Source organism: Salvia hispanica, chromosome 6, assembly GCF_029641045.1.
Source record: "Salvia hispanica isolate PSC_SH4W2 chromosome 6, Shi_PSC_v1, whole genome shotgun sequence".
NCBI lineage: Eukaryota > Viridiplantae > Streptophyta > Magnoliopsida > Lamiales > Lamiaceae > Salvia > Salvia hispanica.
Window position 1 is genome coordinate 48,544,291 of NC_142697.1, and position 18,467 is coordinate 48,562,757.

General features: G+C 36.0%; 4 protein-coding genes across 9 annotated transcripts; 1 reads left to right on the forward strand and 3 right to left on the reverse strand.

Annotated features, from left to right (window-relative positions):
- Positions 1-484: 484 nt before the first annotated feature.
- Positions 485-3,422, reverse strand: LOC125204404 (3-deoxy-manno-octulosonate cytidylyltransferase, mitochondrial-like). Its single transcript, XM_048103061.2, has 8 exons — positions 3,104-3,422; positions 2,894-2,939; positions 2,722-2,808; positions 2,505-2,629; positions 1,435-1,574; positions 1,297-1,348; positions 1,098-1,208; positions 485-951 (listed from the first exon to the last, which is right to left on the reverse strand). Exons 1-8 carry the CDS (start codon positions 3,341-3,343, stop codon positions 859-861), a joined length of 894 nt encoding a protein of 297 aa, XP_047959018.1. The 5' UTR covers positions 3,344-3,422; the 3' UTR covers positions 485-858.
- Positions 3,423-4,018: 596 nt separating this feature from the next.
- LOC125207326 (uncharacterized) lies at positions 4,019-9,281 on the reverse strand. 2 transcript variants are annotated; one of them, XM_048106617.2, is made up of 13 exons: positions 8,919-9,281; positions 8,641-8,753; positions 8,484-8,540; positions 7,976-8,071; positions 7,820-7,890; positions 6,537-6,579; positions 6,349-6,429; positions 6,067-6,126; positions 5,875-5,925; positions 5,534-5,631; positions 5,391-5,439; positions 5,098-5,142; positions 4,019-4,676 (listed from the first exon to the last, which is right to left on the reverse strand). In XM_048106617.2, the coding sequence occupies exons 1-13, from the start codon at positions 9,271-9,273 to the stop codon at positions 4,227-4,229; spliced, it is 1,569 nt and encodes a 522-aa protein (XP_047962574.1). In that variant the 5' UTR covers positions 9,274-9,281; the 3' UTR covers positions 4,019-4,226. The 2 variants fall into 2 exon arrangements, with proteins under 2 accessions (XP_047962574.1, XP_047962573.2); XM_048106616.2 differs by having other exon boundaries at positions 6,046-6,126.
- A 2,429-nt stretch (positions 9,282-11,710) lies between these two features.
- LOC125203756 (putative protein phosphatase 2C 39) lies at positions 11,711-13,178 on the reverse strand. Of its 5 annotated transcripts, none has more exons than XM_048102190.2 (5): positions 13,093-13,178; positions 12,758-12,958; positions 12,254-12,530; positions 12,035-12,189; positions 11,711-11,943 (listed from the first exon to the last, which is right to left on the reverse strand). In XM_048102190.2, the coding sequence occupies exons 1-5, from the start codon at positions 13,123-13,125 to the stop codon at positions 11,806-11,808; spliced, it is 804 nt and encodes a 267-aa protein (XP_047958147.1). In that variant the 5' UTR covers positions 13,126-13,178; the 3' UTR covers positions 11,711-11,805. The 5 variants fall into 5 exon arrangements, with proteins under 5 accessions (XP_047958147.1, XP_047958146.1, XP_047958144.1 ...); XM_048102189.2 differs by having other exon boundaries at positions 12,746-12,958; XM_048102187.2 differs by having other exon boundaries at positions 12,698-12,958.
- A 983-nt stretch (positions 13,179-14,161) lies between these two features.
- LOC125208598 (uncharacterized) lies at positions 14,162-15,856 on the forward strand. Its single transcript, XM_048108247.2, has 3 exons — positions 14,162-14,230; positions 14,351-14,706; positions 15,061-15,856. The coding sequence occupies exons 1-3, from the start codon at positions 14,179-14,181 to the stop codon at positions 15,244-15,246; spliced, it is 594 nt and encodes a 197-aa protein (XP_047964204.2). The 5' UTR covers positions 14,162-14,178; the 3' UTR covers positions 15,247-15,856.
- Positions 15,857-18,467: the final 2,611 nt, after the last annotated feature.

An 18,467-nucleotide genomic window follows, 5' to 3' on the forward strand; every position in this document is an offset into this window, starting at 1 on the left:
TTATTTTATGGTTGAGGATATTCTTATATTAGTTGGCTTATTTTGTTTTCTTTATTCCTTCAAAATTACCGTATATGTAGTGGACGTCTCTATTTACTCTAATGTTTAAATAATTTTCCTCTATATATATTTTGTAGACAGTGAAATTACATTTCCTCTATTTTGTAATATATCTATGAAATACATTAAGGATTTTATTAATTTGTGAAATACTTAACTACTACTACTAAATGTTTTCTTGAAGGTTTACTCATAATTGTGATATTTGTGGTCACCTTGGAATTTGAAAAACTCTTCATTGATTAGTTGTTACATTTCTCATAAATTTAAGTAGGTCAGTAGTATATCTTTAGTTACTTAATTTATACTATTATAGTATAATTTTTTTTGTTGATTGCATGTAAATCTTTTTTGAGCTTCGTACATGTGCATACCATACTTTCTTTTCACAATAACAACAGATCTAATGTTAATCTGTTCAAACTAACTACAAAAAACTTCTTCCTAACATTCCCCACCATAAAATATTGAGAAGAAAAGGGTCTGATTACAACACACATTTCTTATTTCCAAAAAAGAACTAAAATATGCTCATGCATAATTGAATAAAACTTCATAAATTACATAGAAAAAATTAGAACTTAAATCAAAACCAGCCATACTACCTTTACACTACTCCAAAAAAGTACTCAAATTACAGCCATAATGTGCATAACCCCCATAGTCTTCATCTGATAACTCTGCTAGAAAACCATTTATCCATAAACTAAAAATGGATATGCCTTGGAGAAGAGGCTTGAAACCATTCTGCATATCATGAATGCAAAATCAGCATGTATCCTGTGAGAAATTATACACCTAATGCAGGTTCCTTTCACGCATGTAGTTCTCTATTTTATCTACGTCTTCTGGGACGTCAACACCGTGGGCCTCATGCTCGACTTTTATTACCTGCATAGGAACTATCTGGGTCAGAACCTCAAGCTAAACTCACTGTGGGAACAAGTTTTAGGACCTCTCAGATGCAAATGAAAATAAACAATAAGAATTTATAGAAAGAACAGGAATAAGGGAAAGGAATATAAGCAAAAGAAAACCTTCATCTTGTATCCATTTTCAAGAACCTTCAGTTGCTCAAGATCTTCCTCCAGCTGAAGGGGAGTTGGAGGCAGCTCAGGGTATATGTTGAGAAACTTTGTATCATAGCTCTGTCGAGTAATCAGAAACGTAGTATTGGAGCTTGATTATTACTTGGAGCATCGACAATTTGAGCCATCTAGTTAGTTCACTTCATACCTGAATCCCCAAATGAAGTAAATATGGAAACTGAGGGTTGACATTCCCGGACCTGCACCAGTTATGATGACATAAATTTCCAATTTCGCAATACTGAAAGCAGGATATCAGTCAAGAACATATCTGATAGTTACTAACTTATTAAATGGTATTAATCCTCGAGAGAAATAAATTGCATATCCATGGTTATCCACCACACATTTTACACGATTTGGATCACGTGCATCTTCAGGTTTTAGAGAAGTAACTGCAGTGCTGAAGACTGCGTCTGGAGCAGCCTGCATTAGCCACATTTAAATATTAGTAGCAATCCCGAATAAATGATACACTACAGTGCCAAAAGAGAAAAAAATGCATTGGAACCTCTTTCTAACTTTAGATTTCATCAGTGAATGCCACGAGAATGTTACTTTTAGAAAATGTAGAGGTATAAGATCAGAACCAAGCAAGCATCAAATCAAAATTCGTGCTGATTCTGCTGAACATCCTATCAGAGGTTTATGTGTGTTCTTAACTTCTTATACTCATTAAAGGTGTTGTAATTATCCCCTATTAGCAATGGTATAACCAGTTAGATGCCTATAGTTGAAGGTCCATTTTTCCTTCTTATGGCCTGTCATTTACTTGTAAAATTAGATAACTACTATCCGTCTTATTTCCTTTCCGAAAAACTTTATGTTAATTATCCTATTTGAACGCATTCCATATTTACATCTTAAATCAATAATATGAAACTTGAACTAGTTCAACTTATTTGAATGCCCTTTACACTTTTTGTTCTTCCTCATTGCGTCTTTTTCCTACTCCATCCTTACATAGTAAGAAGAAAATCTGAAGGCTTAGACAATAAAAATCAACTTAATCCTGTGAAATTAAAGCCAGTACAAAAAAGCAGCTGCAACTAATAGTCAGAGAATAGATTAGGAAAAAAACTAGAATTTGAAGATAGGATTTGACATGATATAATGGAATAAGTTGGAGTTATTGTATTAAACATATGTTATTTTATTCAATTAAGTAGTGGAGTAGTTGTTTTAAATTTTAATTGCCCTTGTTTATCTGTTGTTTTAATTTCTTAGTGCAGTGCAATTGCCTCCACTAAATTAACAAACAAGATTGATCTATACATCCAAAAACCATGTAATACTAACTTTAAGCTTTTGTTTTGATCAAAATCAATGAGAAATCCAAGAGTGAAACTCCTTTACCTGAAGCGCTTTGACAATGCCGTCTATTATCTCAGGTTCTATGAGGGGCTCATCGCCCTGGATATTGACAACAACATCATATCGCTTATCCAACTTGCTAAGTGCTTCATTACAGCGCTCCGTCCCTTTCAAGTCCAGACAAAGAAAACTATTAAGTGAAAATCCCTGAACCGAAGAAATGTTTGCCAATTCGAGGCACAAGTGCAACAACTCATACCATTTCTGCACAATTCCGATGTCATTACAACATCGGCCCCAAAACCTCTACAGCAATCAGCAATTTTTTCATCATCAGTCGCCACAACTACAGAAGCAAATCCCAAATCAACAAAAAACTAAACTGATAGCATAGTACTACACAATGGGGCAGTTAATGAGGTGTCGCATACCAATATGGTCCAATGAGGTTGCCATTTTAGCTCTTTCCCATGTTCTCTGCAATCAACCAGCCAAATTGAAACAATGACAAGTACATACAGTACATATGCATATATATGTGTAATCAAAGCATGAAAGCAGCTTAATTTTGTGTTTTCCACAATCAAATCAAAAGCGGTAACCAATCTGCACTTATATAGTAGATCTCGTGGGGAAATTACCTGGATCATAGGCTTGCCTAGGATGTTAACGAGAGGCTTGCCCTCGAAGCGAGAAGAAGCAAAGCGGGCGGGTATAATTCCGACTACGCGGCTCCGGAACTCGCCGGATCGCCGATAAAACATGTAATAATGGGCGCCAAGCGCCAAAGCAGCGGCCGCCCCCACCGCCACGCCGTGGATAATCCACAATTTGGTTGAGCCAGCGCCTGTGGAAGACGATGAGGGATCGCAAATCGGCATTTGCGATGAAATTTGACAGAATTATCGACGCGGGAGCTGCTGCTGTGTTGATCGAGCTTAACAACTATTCCTCCCTCGTTCCATAGTAATAAAGTCAATTTGCCATTTTGATGCATTCCATAGTAATAAATCATTTTCTTTTTTTAAGTAAAAGTCAACAGCCATGCCATAAATAAACGTCTCCATTAGTATTGAACGGAGAGAGTACTAAATAGTTGCTTTCCATAGTAATAAATCATTTTTTTTTATAGTAAAAATCAACAATCGTGTCATAAATAAACGCTTCCATTGCTATGGAACGGAGAGAGTAGTGAATAGTTGCAGCAGTTAGATTGATCCAAAGGATATTTTTCTTAGACCGACCTAGTCTTTGCATACAGATAAAAGTATTACTCTCTCTACAATATGGAGTATTTAAATGAGAAACGTGATAGTCAATATAGTCAATTCGCTACCGGGAAGTTATTTTGACTAAAATTAAACCCTTGGTTCAAGGACTACTAGACATATTTTTAAGATCCAAGACTACTGGTGAAATAAATCATTAGTTCAAAAGCTATTTTTATAGTTCACTCTAAAACAAAATATATTTGTACAAGAACCTGAATAAAAAAATTGTAGTAGAACCTAATAAATAAAATGTATTAGTACACAAACTTGTTGCCTGTAGGTGTGTTTTGCCAAAATTGAAGCATTTAATGCTAATACTCAGAAAACTAGTTTTGTGTTTAAAAGATATCAAAAGTCGTTTAATTGGCTAGAACACTATTGCAGATTGCATTTCCTATATTCATTCCTTACAAAATTATACATATTGAAATGTTACAACAAGGCCATGATTCCTGTTGAATCTTCAATTGAGTCTCACTTCTCAAATCAGTTATCATCCCGAGCTCTGAAGGTGTCTCCATCTCCGCTTTGGCCCCCACCTCTTCTCGCTATGCTCCTTTTCGCGTCTGTCTACAGAGACATGACCTTTCACCTTTTTAGAAGATCTTTTCTCCTTAGAAGCCTTTCTTTTCTTACCTGATGATTTCACATCGCTATCACCAGGAGTTCCACCACCTCCACGTGGGAGTGGTTCTTCCTCTTCATCGTTCAAGGCCCAGTTACAGTAAATTTCCTGCTGATCACCGTGCAGCCGATCCAAAGGCTCTCCGTTATTGGGGAATAAGTTATTGAATGTCAGCTTCCCATCAGACCCTCCCTTTCGTTCCAGTAATACCGCATCTGGCCTGATTATAGCACTAAGGATACTCTTGTTCGGACCAAGACGCGCTATGGTCTTTGTATTAGTCAATGTAGAAAAAGCCATTGCAAAAGCAGATTTTGCCTGCACCAACACCAACATGAGACCATGCATAGGCAAGTGGAACAGTCCATAAATAACTCACAAACAAACTGGTGATGTAATTTGCCAACTGAAAGATGGTGTCTAATCAAATATACTATCAACTCATGCTGCAACTGCAAAAATAGATATAGGTAAACTAATGTCTAAAAACAAAGTTGGATACTACAAAAACAGTGAAATCACTAACCAATCTTCTACTATTAGTGGAGTAAATCATATGCTCTAATTTGCATGAGCAAATTGTTGACTTGTATAAGAAAAAAGGTACGTATTTAGGAAACATTGAATCCATTTTCCCAGATTAAGTTGAAGTCAAGATGAATAACAGCAAGACCTCTAATCCCCACTACATTCGAGAGTGACTAGTGTGCATCATGACAAAATAAAGTAAACAACCTACCTGATAATAGTTGAACGAGCTCTTCCCTATATCATTGTCTGGAGCCTGTTTTCACATGTAAAATGTATGAATTACAAAATACAATCCATGCAATGGGGAAGTTACCCCCTTTCATGTTGTAAGAGCCAGAAGAAGCGAGCATTGCATTGCATCATAAAAACAAAAACGAGAACAGAGAAATTCTATACAGGTTACTATCACACACTCTCCTCCCATGATTGAATCATATAGTTGCCAGATAATTGTTTCCAGAGGAGGGGGGATGCAAGAAATATCAAATTCCGAAGGGTAACCTGTGGATCTTCAATGGCAATTAGAGATGGCCTGCCTTCAACTGAAAATCTGAAATAAAAATTAGTGATTTTAAGCAAAAATAACTGTTAATCAATATAAAAATACGAAAACCAATAGAAAATTTAAATTGACAACTAGTTACCCTTTAATATCTTTTTGAAAGAAAGTGCCTTTACCATTGCAAGATACACCAACATCAACCGTGTTTAACTTACAGCCGTACATGTCAAAAAAGTTCACCTAACATCCACAAGAAAATTGTATGAAATTTATAATCTTGACTCTGAAATAGGGAACATTTTTTTAATATTTTCAAAGAATAAGTTCCTATAGGCTACACAAAAATCTCAAATTATAAATCAGGTAAGACGTAGTTTTCTTAAAAATCAAAAGCAAACAATATGACTATATTACATTTTTTAACACATGGCTCAGAAACATTAAAATAATTTTGGAATATAATTAGAAAAAGTAACAGCATACCAGTAAGAATCCTAGGTTACATTCTGGAGAAGTTTGGTTATCTCGCTGAGTCTGCCAAATAAGAAATTTGTAACAGAGCTGTTTAGACAACATACCATGAGAAAATTCTAGTAAAGACAATGTACATAAGTCCTAATTCACCTGTAGCCTAGTTTCTAAAACAATACTCACATATTTACACAAAATATTTACCCGTAACATTGCTATAAGCATAGAAAGAAGTGCATAGGATCCAATTCCACCTGTGTACACCTGGAGGATAGTGGCAAGTTAAGATAAATAGAAATGGGATGACAAAGGGCAGCTCAGTTGGCAAGACGCTTCACCTCCAACCAATAGGCCAAGGAATCGAGTCATCTCAGCCACATAGGCAAATGGGGAACCATTATTTTTTATTTTTAAAAAAAAAAAGCTAAACAGAAATGTAATTGCAAGGATAAAAATCTGAAGGAAAACAACAAAAACATATTTTACCTCATTTAACTCTCTTTGCTGAAGGAAGACTTTCAAAATTAGACACAATGGTTTTAGAGGAGGCCATTTAGACACAGCATCCTGCAAATGAAAGAGAAAAAAATGAATTGGAATAAAATAAAGTCACTAGAAATTAAAACCAGCCAAATTAAACAAACAAATATAGCAGGCAGAAAAAAAATTAATACCTTTATAAACTCTGCAGCTTTTGGTCCATTATGAACATCAAAACTGTTAAGAGATAGATATATTAATTTCAAAAAGCACATATAAAAAATATATAAAACTGAATCATTTACAGGTATACATCTCAAATTCTTAATTAGATGCAAACTGATGAGAAATGAAGTTCGGCCTGTGCATTATGCAAGATATATTATATGATCTCTCTAGTCTCTATGACAGGCAGGAGCCTACATCAAGTCATCAACAAAATACCAAGAAATTTTGGGTTAGAAATTAGAATGTTAGACACCCAGAAAACTGCAAGAGAAATGAAATGCACCTAGGTCATATATGTTATCCTGTTCTTTGTTATATCATTCTAGTTATTCCATTCAGGTAACAAATTACTATTGGATGGTTTAATTCTGTTTTTGTCAATTGTGCTGCTAACAATTTGGTACGACCTGCCATATCAGATCAAATGGTGCACCATTCAAACGGAGATGGAGAAGAGATTCGAAAGTTAGAGGAAGGGAAAGAGGCAATTTAGGCAGAAATCTGTCTCTGGCAGCCTTGCATGAGAAAAAAAAAAAGGCATATCAATAGTTTAGAGATAAAGCTTAGATTGACAGTAGTGTTGATGCAAGAAATAAGTTGCAAAGGAGGAGGTACATGTGAAGATGTCAGCATATTGCATCTCCATCGACCAACAGTTCCTATGCAGCCACCTCAGTTGCACGATTACATTGTAACTGCAAGCCACCTTGATCTGGACCCACATTTGATGGGGCAGTGGGGCAGTTGAACAGCATGGCTTTCGAGAGTCGGTAATTACTCGAGGCTCCATTGCACACTTGAAGCTTGTAAGGTGTGGTGGACACAGACTTAGACGCCATGGAAGTAGCGGCATCATAACATTGCTTTTGGTGGACTCATCATACTTTCCTTTCTATTTATTAAGCACTCGTATCAACAACGGGCTGTATTTTAGTGCAATTTGCCAATTTCTGAGTTAAATTTATGGATTTGCATAATACCCTCTCTTCAAGAGAATAAATACAATTAATAGATGGTGAGGTATGTGGCTCTAAATATATAAACCAACAAGTAAACAATGTTTTAAGAAGTTTCTAGTTTTCTACAAGTCTGCTATCATCCCAAACTGGCAGAATGGAAACATGATGCTTCATTATAAAAATACCGACTGCAAGTGGAATTACTTAGTAGGAGTACAAAATTATTTGTCAGAAATCTGCCAAATCATTTTTTTGGAAGAAGCCGAAGAACAGAGACTAAGGAGACTAACCTTATATCAAAAGCAAATCCACTTTTTTTCTCCACAAATTTGATAATCGGCACCCGTGCTCTTGCAATAACCTAATATTGTAAAATTAAGGAAGACATGTAAGAATGAGAAAGTGCAACAAACTAGGCGACACTGAGTTTAAAGTGCCAAAGATACCTGCATCTTTTTAGCAATTCCTCTTTGAGACAGTGCCCTTGAGAGAGCCTGAAGGCCTATCTGAGGAGTTCTTACATTTGAACCTAATATCACAACCTGCCAAGTGATAAACTGTCAAGTAAGACTGTTTATGTTACTGGTTGCATATGCCTAACTAACATGTTCATAATAATTATTTTATACGAAAAAATGCACAGTTCCAGAGAGCAATGTTCCCTTAACTCCAAACTAATGGATATTTCTTGGGACAGCGTTAGTTTCAGCAGACACATGGACACATGGTCGATTACTCAACCATTCATGGGCCCGGGTGAAGTTTGAATTGCTGTAGCAATATGACTTGCAAGATGAAATAAGGATACAAAGATAAAAGTCACAACTGAAAGTATAGAGCATTAAACTCAGTCATCACATTTCAGGAAAGATGCCACTTCAACTACCAAGTTGAGAAACCAAAAATAGTAATAAAACAATATATACACAGTAACCACTAACATGACAAACTTACATCAATATCACTGGATGGAAGGTAAAGCCCTGTCTCAAATGATCCAAAAACTTCAGCCTATATGGCAAATTTACGGAAAGTAGTCATGACTCATGATACTAAATACTAAAAAAAAAAAAAAAAAAAAAATCATCTGCGAGCAAGCAAATCAATGTACCACAGCATTAGGCCAGATGTAGTTGATCACATCAAACACGGATTTTATAGCAGCATTCCTAGATTCTTGCTCCTCAGCAGTTGGCGACAAAAAATCACAAAAATCAAGTATCTCTGCACATACACGAAACAGAGTATCACAAAAATCAGATAATCAGCTCAACAAGGGTCTATCTTAGTAGTATCAAAAATCAGAATCACAACTCCAAAGAGCTAGTTCCGGCGAACAGTAAGCAATAAACGGTAAAACAAGTTCTGCACTTGCAAAAAAACTCACACCTTTATGTAGACGAAGCATAGGGCTTCTGAAGCGAGAATTAGAGTGAAACCAGCTGCCTTCAAACTTTCTGTCCGGCGACGGAGCGGCATCTCGCGACGGCGGAGGAGTGGCTGAAATTAATGTGCCATTATCTTCTGCCTCGTTCACGTCGAGGGAGAAGTAATCAGGGGCAGCCGATTCCGGTGAGGGACACTGGATGGTGGAGAGGGAAATATGGTTGCGCAAGACAACGTAAGGTTCAATTTCGGGGGAGGAAGACGGCGGAGGCGGAGGAGTCGACGTTTCGCCGGCAAGAGGACTTAGGGTTTCATACAATATTTCCATTGTAATAATTCGCAGGAAAGAGAAACTCATAATTCTTATATATGCTGATTTTGTTAATTATAGCTACTATATGCTTATTATTATTAATGGCTAACTAATTAGTAATTTAAAAATTAAAATCTTAACATTAAATTATAGTAATATTTAATGATTCATATAATATCAAATAAATTATATTTTAAATTTAAATAATTATTAAAATAAATTAAATATTAATATCAATTCTCTCTCATTAAAATCATTCTAATATTTTAAATTTACATAAATCTCGATTTAAATTATTTTTTGCAAAAAATATATCAAATCAAAGGTAATTTTATAAGGATTTTAACGAGATTTCAATTGAATAGATTCTGACGACGTTCAGATAATGAAATTTGATAGTAATTTTTATTCTAGTTTTCGTTTATGTTGATAAATATATTTTTTATCAACAAATACTTCAAAAAATTTCAATATAATTCATGTAAAATCTGAATAAAACTGTGTTGATATTTGTAATACACTATGTTGAAAAAAAAACGAAAATTATGATATGATAACAGAATGACGATCCCCTTGTTGATATTTTGTCTACTATTTGTTGATATTTGTAAGGTTTAATCTCATCCACTCATTTTAAAATATGAGAGTATAGATTTGGTCTTAATTTTGAATTATGTCCAAGTAATAGAAGATGACCATGCAAATTTATTGAATAAATAAATACTAGTGTTGTTTTTAAATTATGAGGAGACTGCCCTACATATGCTACGAGATTGCATCCATGCGAAAAGAATATGGGAAGAACTGATGAGATATGGAGGAGAGGTTGGTTTTTTTGATGTGGCCTTCAATGTGACAGATTGGATTATTCAATATATTAGCTCAAAAATCTTGTTAGGAAGTGGAGTCGAATGGTGCACGGTATTTGGAGTAGGTTGCTGGCAGATTTAGAAAAGACGATGTGACTTCATTTTGAGAATTAGCCCTACAGCGAGCATGACTCATATTGTTAGTATAGCAAAGGTTGTGGAAGAGGCTAAAATGACAAGTGATACAGCCTCTGGAGTAGCTCGACTACCCACATTTGTCAGTTGGCGGCCCCCTCTGCCGGATATCGTTAAGCTCAATACTGACGTATCGCTAGAAGGAGGATCAAGACATACTTTTGGTGGTGGTCTCATCCATGATACTACAAGATATTGGCGGTAAGGTTTTGTTGCTAATATTGGAGTGTGTTCTATTTTGACTGCCGAAATTTGATGCTTATTTCATGGGCTACAATTGGCAAAGAATATGAGTATTCGAAAGTTGGAGGTGGAGATTGACAGTTTCACTGGTGTGTCCATGATTGTGGAAAATTTTGAAGTGATCATCAATTGCAAATCTATAGTACGAAAAGTGCAGAGTTTGTCACATGAGTTTGACTCAGTGATGCTCCATCATGTACACAGACAAGGAAATTTTGCCGCTGACTTTCTGTCACATTATACATATAACTTTCATAAAGGTGTCCATATTTTAGAGTCCCCTTCCTTGGGTCTTAGTATTTGATTGATGCATAATTTATTCTGTATTGGCGTGCCAGTATTTTGTGTATTATTAATATGAAAAATATATAATATATAAATATATAATTATGCACTACTAATAATATTATACACGTAAAAAATAATAAAAGTGTATAATTTGTTGTGCTAATAAATTCAGTCATAGGTCATAATTTTATGTGTAAATTTTTGCATATATAATATTATACACGTAAAAAATAATAAAAGTGTATAATTTGTTGTGCTAATAAATTCAGTCATAGGTCATAATTTTATGTGTAAATTTTTGCATATATAAGATAAATATAAATCAAGAAAAAAAGAGTATTATCCTTAAAATCCAAAAATAGTACCCTTCGTCCCCCTGATTAAAAGTCCGTCCCCCATTAAGAGTCACACTTGCATTTCTGCATTTATTTTATAAAAATAATAATAAATAGTTAAAATCGATAAGTAGTAAAATAAGATAGAAAATAATGTAAAGACTCTCGTACTTTTACCATTTTTCTCATTTAACTATTTATTATTATTTTTATGAGTGCAGAAATGCAAATGTGACTCTTAATCAAAAACGGAAGAACTAACTATTTATTATTATTTTTATGAGTGCAGAAATGCAAATGTGACTCTTAATCAAAACGGTGACTCTTAATCAAAACGGAAGGAGTACTGGTATTCTAGAGTTGTAATTAAAAACCTTTTTTTTTCTTAAAAGAAAAGTAATGCCATATGATTAATTTATTAAGAGTTGTAATTTAATTTTTTATTTTCATTTAGAGTTGTAGAGTAGTAATTTTTATTTTTTTCCTTAAAATGGAAAGTAATGCCATATGATTAATCTTAATAAATCATCTAATTGAATGGTTAAGAATTGATCTTACTTTTAGATTGCTAATTAATTAACGTGTGTAGTTGGCTGCGGTAGACACATGAGAAAGTAGAAGTAGAAAGCATTCTTGCAAGGTTTCTGATCTACAAACTAAACAAAACTATCTAAAGAAACATAACGAAAAAAAAAAAAAAAAACTAGCTAAGCAAACCTTACAACAATGCAAGAGATATCGTCTGTGCTTTTTCTAGCAAGTGCTTCTTCATTAAGTCGTTTGGCTGCGGATTTGGCATCTTTGATCTGCCTGATACACTTGACTGCTTCTTCATTCGACATAACCTGATGTTCCATGTCCAAAAACAACAACCATTTGGGGTAAATGAAAAACATTATTGAGCATTTTATAAAATAAAGAAAAATAAGCACCAACCTTCCAAACACCATCACTGGCCAGTATCATAAATTCAGTTTCATCATCTATCGTCTCTACTATGACGTCTGGTTCGGAGCTAAGATGATCCTTGATAGTTTTATCGCCAAACGCTCTCGCTACTGCTAGTTGTCCATCAACACGCGGTACGTCACCTGAGACGAGAAACCGTGAATATATCAAGTGAAGGCAATATAAATGTCATGACATGTAGTATACCTGGGAACTTTGATACAAAGCCACCCTTGTTCTCAATAGTGTCCCTTTCCCTTTCAGGCTCGTGATCAATTGACAACTGCTTCGCCACGCCATTCTTGCAGATGACAGCACGAGAATCTCCAACATTGGCAACCACAAGCTTCCGGCAATTGATCAGTATAGCTGTCACAGCTGTGGAACCCCCTTTTCCGAGATCCTTGGCTTTCTCCAGTATCGTGCTATCAGTTATGCGATAGGCTCTCCTGATAGCAGCATCAGTAGCAGTCCAGAAGTCAGGCTGCAGGGCAACAACTATTATCTCATTTTCTTTGTTACTCCACTATTTATAGCCTAAAAATAACTCAACTTTGACAAACAGACATGTATAGTTGATACTGTAAATTGTGATTAAAAAGATTGATGAATAGTACTAGTATAGAGCTGGAGCTATATACATGTGTTCACCTCTTTCAATATGTTGTTAAAAAGATGAGATTTGAGATATTTAGGGACCTCGCGGCTCACATGGCCATCAAATATAGCAAACAGACCAAGCTCATTCTCATCCACTTGTCTGAATTCAGCAAAAACATAATCTTCCATGGCGTGGCCTGATTTTCCCTCCACCAAATGATATCCATGTTTAATTTGCTTTGACATCTTACTTTTCCCTTTTCCTGTATCACTATCAGATGCTGCTTGAGTTATACTACTACATACCTTTTCCTGCATAATATAGTACCAATATTTATTGGCTGTTTTTTTCATTTAAATGCAAATATGGCTTGAAAATTCAAGATGAAACAAGAGAAATGAATTGAAAAAAATAAAAATAATCCGCTCGTTTAGATGGGCAGTACCTTAACCTTTTGGATGATCTCCTTCCCTGTCATAGTTTTGTAAGGAAAGTAAGAGTATATATGAATGATTGATGGGATTTGGTGTGATGTACATCGAGTTGTAAGCGGAAGACAGATGGTGACGAGCCTTGTACGGTCGACACGCATCCCCTTCTTTAGTCATGACGTGTTAGCATCTCCTTATTTGTATTTTAAATATTACTGTACATTTATTTTCGCCATTCAATAAAAAAATAGTCGTTGACTTAATTTACTCAATGATTTATAAATGAGCAATAATATGGGCTCGATGCGAACTGGCCTCCGACTTTATCCATTTATACAATTTTTCATTGTTGTCTTCCGACAAATTAAATATGGGTCAATAACACAATTTGGGCCCAACATATATATACATACGCGAGATCAAATTCAAATGTAAATTTTTCTGAATGAATCAGAATAAGGTACCTATTTAGGATTTGTTTGCTTTGACAAATATGGTTTCTCAAGAAAAGGGAGGGCTCTTGTTAGTGAATCCCTTTTCATGGCAGGAGAGAAATATTTCTATTGTTTGGTTTGACTTTTATGGTTTCAATAGTTTATATTTGGATGTTTGGTTTGGATTTTAGGCAATTAAGAATAGCAAGTAATACCATAAATATCCTCATATATTTTTCTTATTTCCAATATTATCCTCATCTAACCCTAGAAATAAATTTAGTGATGCCCCGCCAAATTTCACAGCCTCCTCGCTATCTCTTCATCAAGATTTCGCCTCCCTCTTCGCAGGCTTGAGTATCGATTTCACTTCAATTTGCTGGAGAACCGGAGAAATCACATTTGCTAGTTCTCTCTTCACGGTAATTCTGTTCTTGGCCAATTTTTAACTCTGATTTTCCCATTTTGTGAAGAGGTATACACAAGAATAATATTGTTATCTTGAATGACGACGCACTGATTTCTCCTTGTATGACATTGTTGATTGTTTTACTTGATTTCGCACCACTCCACTATGTTTATAAATTTGCTGGGCATTTTTTGGTAGATTTCTTTGTATGTTCAATTTGTTGGGCTTTGTTTAGAGAGTCTTCATTATTTCTGTAGATGACATCAAAGAGATCCCAACTGAGCTTGGAGAATTCCCAAAGCACTCAACGTATGTAGCCTACTTCATATCTCTTGTGTTAATTTGAGCTTTGCCCTACCTATATTGGTTTTACTCTCTTCATTTTAATTTCTACAAAATTTGCTTGTTGCTGTCTTGTTCGGCTTAAAGAGATCAATGCTCATTTGGGACGTGTGAGGAAGCCGAAAGGAGATCGCACTAGGCGCAGCTGGACTGAACGAGAGGAGGAGGCCCTCGTCGTACATCTGAACGAGCTTGTTGCTACTGGCTGGAAGTCGGACAATGGGTTTCGAACTGGCTTCCTTACGAAGCTCGAAGATGCCATGCGCATTCAGTTTCCCACAGCTAATATCAAAGGAACGCCGCACATCATGTCCAGACTTTCAGCGTGGAAAAAAAGCTACGGGTTGTTGGAGAAAATTCTGAACAGGAGTGGCGTAGGGTTTAATTCGAAGGGCGACTACAAATTTGAGTGCGATGACGATCAATGGGACCAAATTGTGAAGGTTAGTTCTCTTATTGAATATATAATTGTTGTGTTGCCATGTGAATTATGACTTTAGGTAGTAGATAGAGTGTTTATGAAATGTGGCAATTGGATTGCACTTGCTACTTGTTGTTTTTTGGATATGTTAATAGTATTTTTAGATTGCCGACTATATATTAATGATTGCATAAAGAATTGTGTGGTGATTAAATTTGATATGCATGCTAGGTGAAGTTACACGAAATTATTACTTCTCCAATGAGATGTTTGTTGAATAATTTATATTTCATGTTTCATGTATTGGTGATGGGTGTCACTGTGGGATTACATATGAAGAACCATGATTTGCTGATGGGTAGGTTGATATGTGCAGGCTGAGCCTGAAGCTCGTTTCATGAGGGAGAAAGGCTGGCCGTTATGGCCGTATTGGCAAATCATATTCGGTAAAGATCGTGCTTCGGGTACCTTCACTGAGAATCTCATGGACTCTGTCAAACGAGCTGCACTCTCAACACTCTCTGGAGAATATCCAAGAATCAATTGGCACAGGAGGTGCTGACTTCAACTTGGGCGACCAACCAACTCCGGCACCGGTAGATGGAACTCAAACTCCACCTGCGGCAGCTGATAGTACTGGGCACAGCAATCCCACCAAGGCCACAGCTACCAGTGGAGGGAAAAAAAGGAAGATTGAGATGGGCATTGAAGGCCTGGTCCACATGCTGGAGAAAGTGCACGATGACACAAACAGGAGGCTTGACACTCTGGCACAACGCATTGGATATGAGTTTGATCTCAGTCAATCAAGGAAACATGTGTACGAGCAACTGGGAAAGCTGCCCGATCTCAGTCGTGAGCAGAAGTTTGATGTAGGCGGGTGGATACTTGAGAAGGTTGAGCGCTTGGACTTTTTCCTTGGTATGCCAGATGAGGATCGCCTTGCTTATGTCATCCGAGCTCTCGAAAAATATTTCTAGGTTGTGTAGTTTGTCTATTGTTTTTGTGGTCGAACCCTATCTGCATTTGTCGCCGTTTTTTGTTGGCTTGCAATGCCAAAACAATTGATGTATTTGGATTTCATGGACAATGTGCTAGTGTCGACCTTAGGAGTAGTTGTGTGTAATGACATTTGTGATCTGTAGAACTTCTAAAGTATTTTGTCTGACTTTAACTTGCAACATACTATGTTTTTATGATAATGGTGTAGTTCGAATTATGCGGTGTATTTCAATTGTCATTAATTCCTGATTTCAAATGTCTGATAACTCAGTGACCATCATTTGGTGAATTTCAATTGTCATTAATTTATGATTTCAAATGTCTGATAACTTAATGACCATCATTTGATATCAGAGTATCTGATATCAAATGTTAGAGATATAAATTGTATTTTCGAGCATGAACGAGCTGCAACTGAATGTGATTTTTAATATAAAAAGATCTTCATCTTATAATGCGGCAACCATCTTAAAAAAGCATATGGTTTTAAATCAATCTTCCTTCTAATGCATTATGACTGTTATTTTGTTTTTAATATATGTACCGAACCTCGTTATGTATTTAAATCAAGCCTTCTCTATTGTGTTTGAAATCTGGACGCGAGATTAAAATGAAGATCAAGATATAGTTATTGAAGAATGCATGTTGGAAATAGAGAAATGTTCAAGAGTAAAGATCACAACAGTCTGCCTGTTAAACACATGAATACTAGAAGTCAAATCCAACTAAGCATCTCATTTGCAACTTTAATCCTCTGAGAGAAAATCATCAGCCACCCCTAATATGCTGCAAAAAGAAATTATGCAAGAATTAAATAAAATTATCACTCTTATTATGCAAAAAAAATTATCAGCAATGCAAGTATAGAAGATTCAAACTTAGACCTGATTCCACAATGTGGTTGCTAATTGATCCCGGAAGTTGCTCCAATCATTTGTTGCTTCGACGAAATCAACGTATGGAACATCATTGGAGTCTTCATCAGCTCCATGTCCATCGGTCCAACCCTCGATAAGAGCTTCTAGAGGATCAACAGACATCTCGCCCCGGACATAGTTGTGTAACAAGAAACATGCACTAATTATACGAATTTGCACCTTGATAGGGTAGAATGATGGACTACGGAGTATGCCCCATCGCATCTTCAGCACGGCGAATGCTCGTTCAATAATATTGCGCGCTTTAGTATGTCGCATATTGTACAACTCAACAGGGTTCTGAGGCACATCAGCGTTCGGGCCCCATTCTTTGAGGTGGTATCTAACGCCTCGGTAAGATGTCAAAAATCCATTACTATTGGCATAACCATTGTCACAGAGGTAATAATTCCCTGGGTATGAGGAATGGAATTTGTTCAGAAAAGAAATTCACAGTATCAATAAATATTTACACAGAAAGATTGGAGACAATACCTAATGGGACTCTCAGACCATGAGGTCGGTTTACCGCATCCCTCAAAACGCGAGCGTCTCCGGCAGATCCCTCCCACCCCGGTTGAACGTATGTAAATCGCATATCTCTATCACAAGCTGCCAACGTATTCGTTGTTATCTGTCCTTTTCTGTTCCTAAATCGAGGTTTGAGGGCATTAGGAACCAAAATGCTAATATGTGTACCGTCTAGAGCGCCAAGACATCCCTACAAGAAAATTAATGTATATAACACACATAGCAAATGATCAGTCGAGTGCGATGAATGTATATTAACTAATGTCAATTGATGAAACAATACCTTGAAGTGTTTCCATCTCCAATCGACACAGTCGTCGCGAACTGGCTCAGGATTCACAATGAATAACGTGTGCATTTTTATGATAGCCTGGAGAACTTCGTTTACATAGTAGGAAATAGTTTGGCCCGACCGCAAAAAGTCAAATCTAGTGATACGATTTTTTTTATGGTGTGCTAGTATGCTTAGGAATATGGCCAATTGTTCTTCAATATAAACCGACCTTCTGTCACGAAGAGTTCCAAGCTGTCGGCATAGAGAGCATAATCTACCAAACGCATTCCTATCCATTCTAAGGTTGACTATGCAATCAGTGTCAGTAACACCGACTAACCTATTCAGATGACTGACTTGTAAGTCTACCCTGTCCATCTGGCTATAAGGAAGAACTAATTGAGTACGCTTCCTTTTCTTATTCTGAGACAGCTTAGTGTAGATCAGAAAAATGATACAAAGACGGGTGATATAATAATTTCTCATTATCTCTTCTAACATCCGCACAATGGTCTTGTCCGATTTTGCATGCGGATCCATCTACGAAGAACATATATGAGTAGACAGTTAGAACCACCACTTCAAAAAATTGACACACAAGCAGTTATCCATTTTTAATTCTTTGATAATCCAATGTTTTGTTTCTTGATTTGTAGATAATTAAAACTCCAAATATGACAAACATCACAAAAATGAATAACTAGGAATAGAATGCAAATAGACCAAATGAGTTATCTGGAACAAGCTTCTAAACCAGATTAAGCACACAAGCATCATAGTTTAAGAAAACTGGAAGAAATACAGATTATGCACAAAGAAATCATAATTAACATCTGCTGATCCAAGCTTCTCACTTGAACAATTCAAATCTGGAAGAATATCAGTTTTTGCACAGAAGCACAACTTCAATTAGGTAGTTCACAAATATGATTTCGAAATTGAGGAAAAGAGCTATTGAATTGCAGTAATTGCTAGGTGCATGCATATATGATAACTTGTTTACATGAGAATACATTGGGTTCAAATTTCTAACTCCCAAACCCACTCAACTCCCACGCT

Excerpts from the sequence above, each read along its gene's own strand:
- LOC125203756 (XM_048102187.2), bottom strand. The coding sequence starts at position 13,125 with ATGACAGGGAAGGAGATCATCCAAAAGGTTAAG. Across the intron at positions 12,959-13,092 it reads AGATCATCCAAAAGGTTAAG|GAAAAGGTATGTAGTAGTAT; the intron begins GTACTGCCCATC and ends TATATTATGCAG. Across the intron at positions 12,531-12,697 it reads TTAACAACATATTGAAAGAG|CCTGACTTCTGGACTGCTAC; the intron begins GTGAACACATGT and ends GTTGCCCTGCAG.
- LOC125207326 (XM_048106616.2), bottom strand. The coding sequence starts at position 9,273 with ATGAGTTTCTCTTTCCTGCGAATTATTACAATGGAAATATTGTATGAA. Across the intron at positions 8,541-8,640 it reads ACATCTGGCCTAATGCTGTG|GCTGAAGTTTTTGGATCATT; the intron begins GTACATTGATTT and ends TTTGCCATATAG. Across the intron at positions 6,580-7,819 it reads GGATTTGCTTTTGATATAAG|TTTTGATGTTCATAATGGAC; the intron begins GTTAGTCTCCTT and ends ATCTCTTAACAG.
- LOC125208598 (XM_048108247.2), top strand. The coding sequence starts at position 14,179 with ATGACATCAAAGAGATCCCAACTGAGCTTGGAGAATTCCCAAAGCACT. Across the intron at positions 14,231-14,350 it reads GAATTCCCAAAGCACTCAAC|AGATCAATGCTCATTTGGGA; the intron begins GTATGTAGCCTA and ends TTCGGCTTAAAG. Across the intron at positions 14,707-15,060 it reads AATGGGACCAAATTGTGAAG|GCTGAGCCTGAAGCTCGTTT; the intron begins GTTAGTTCTCTT and ends TGATATGTGCAG.
- LOC125204404 (XM_048103061.2), bottom strand. The coding sequence starts at position 3,343 with ATGCCGATTTGCGATCCCTCATCGTCTTCCACAGGCGCTGGCTCAACC. Across the intron at positions 2,809-2,893 it reads AACCTCATTGGACCATATTG|TTGTGGCGACTGATGATGAA; the intron begins GTATGCGACACC and ends TTGCTTCTGTAG. Across the intron at positions 2,630-2,721 it reads ATCGGAATTGTGCAGAAATG|GGACGGAGCGCTGTAATGAA; the intron begins GTATGAGTTGTT and ends TGGACTTGAAAG.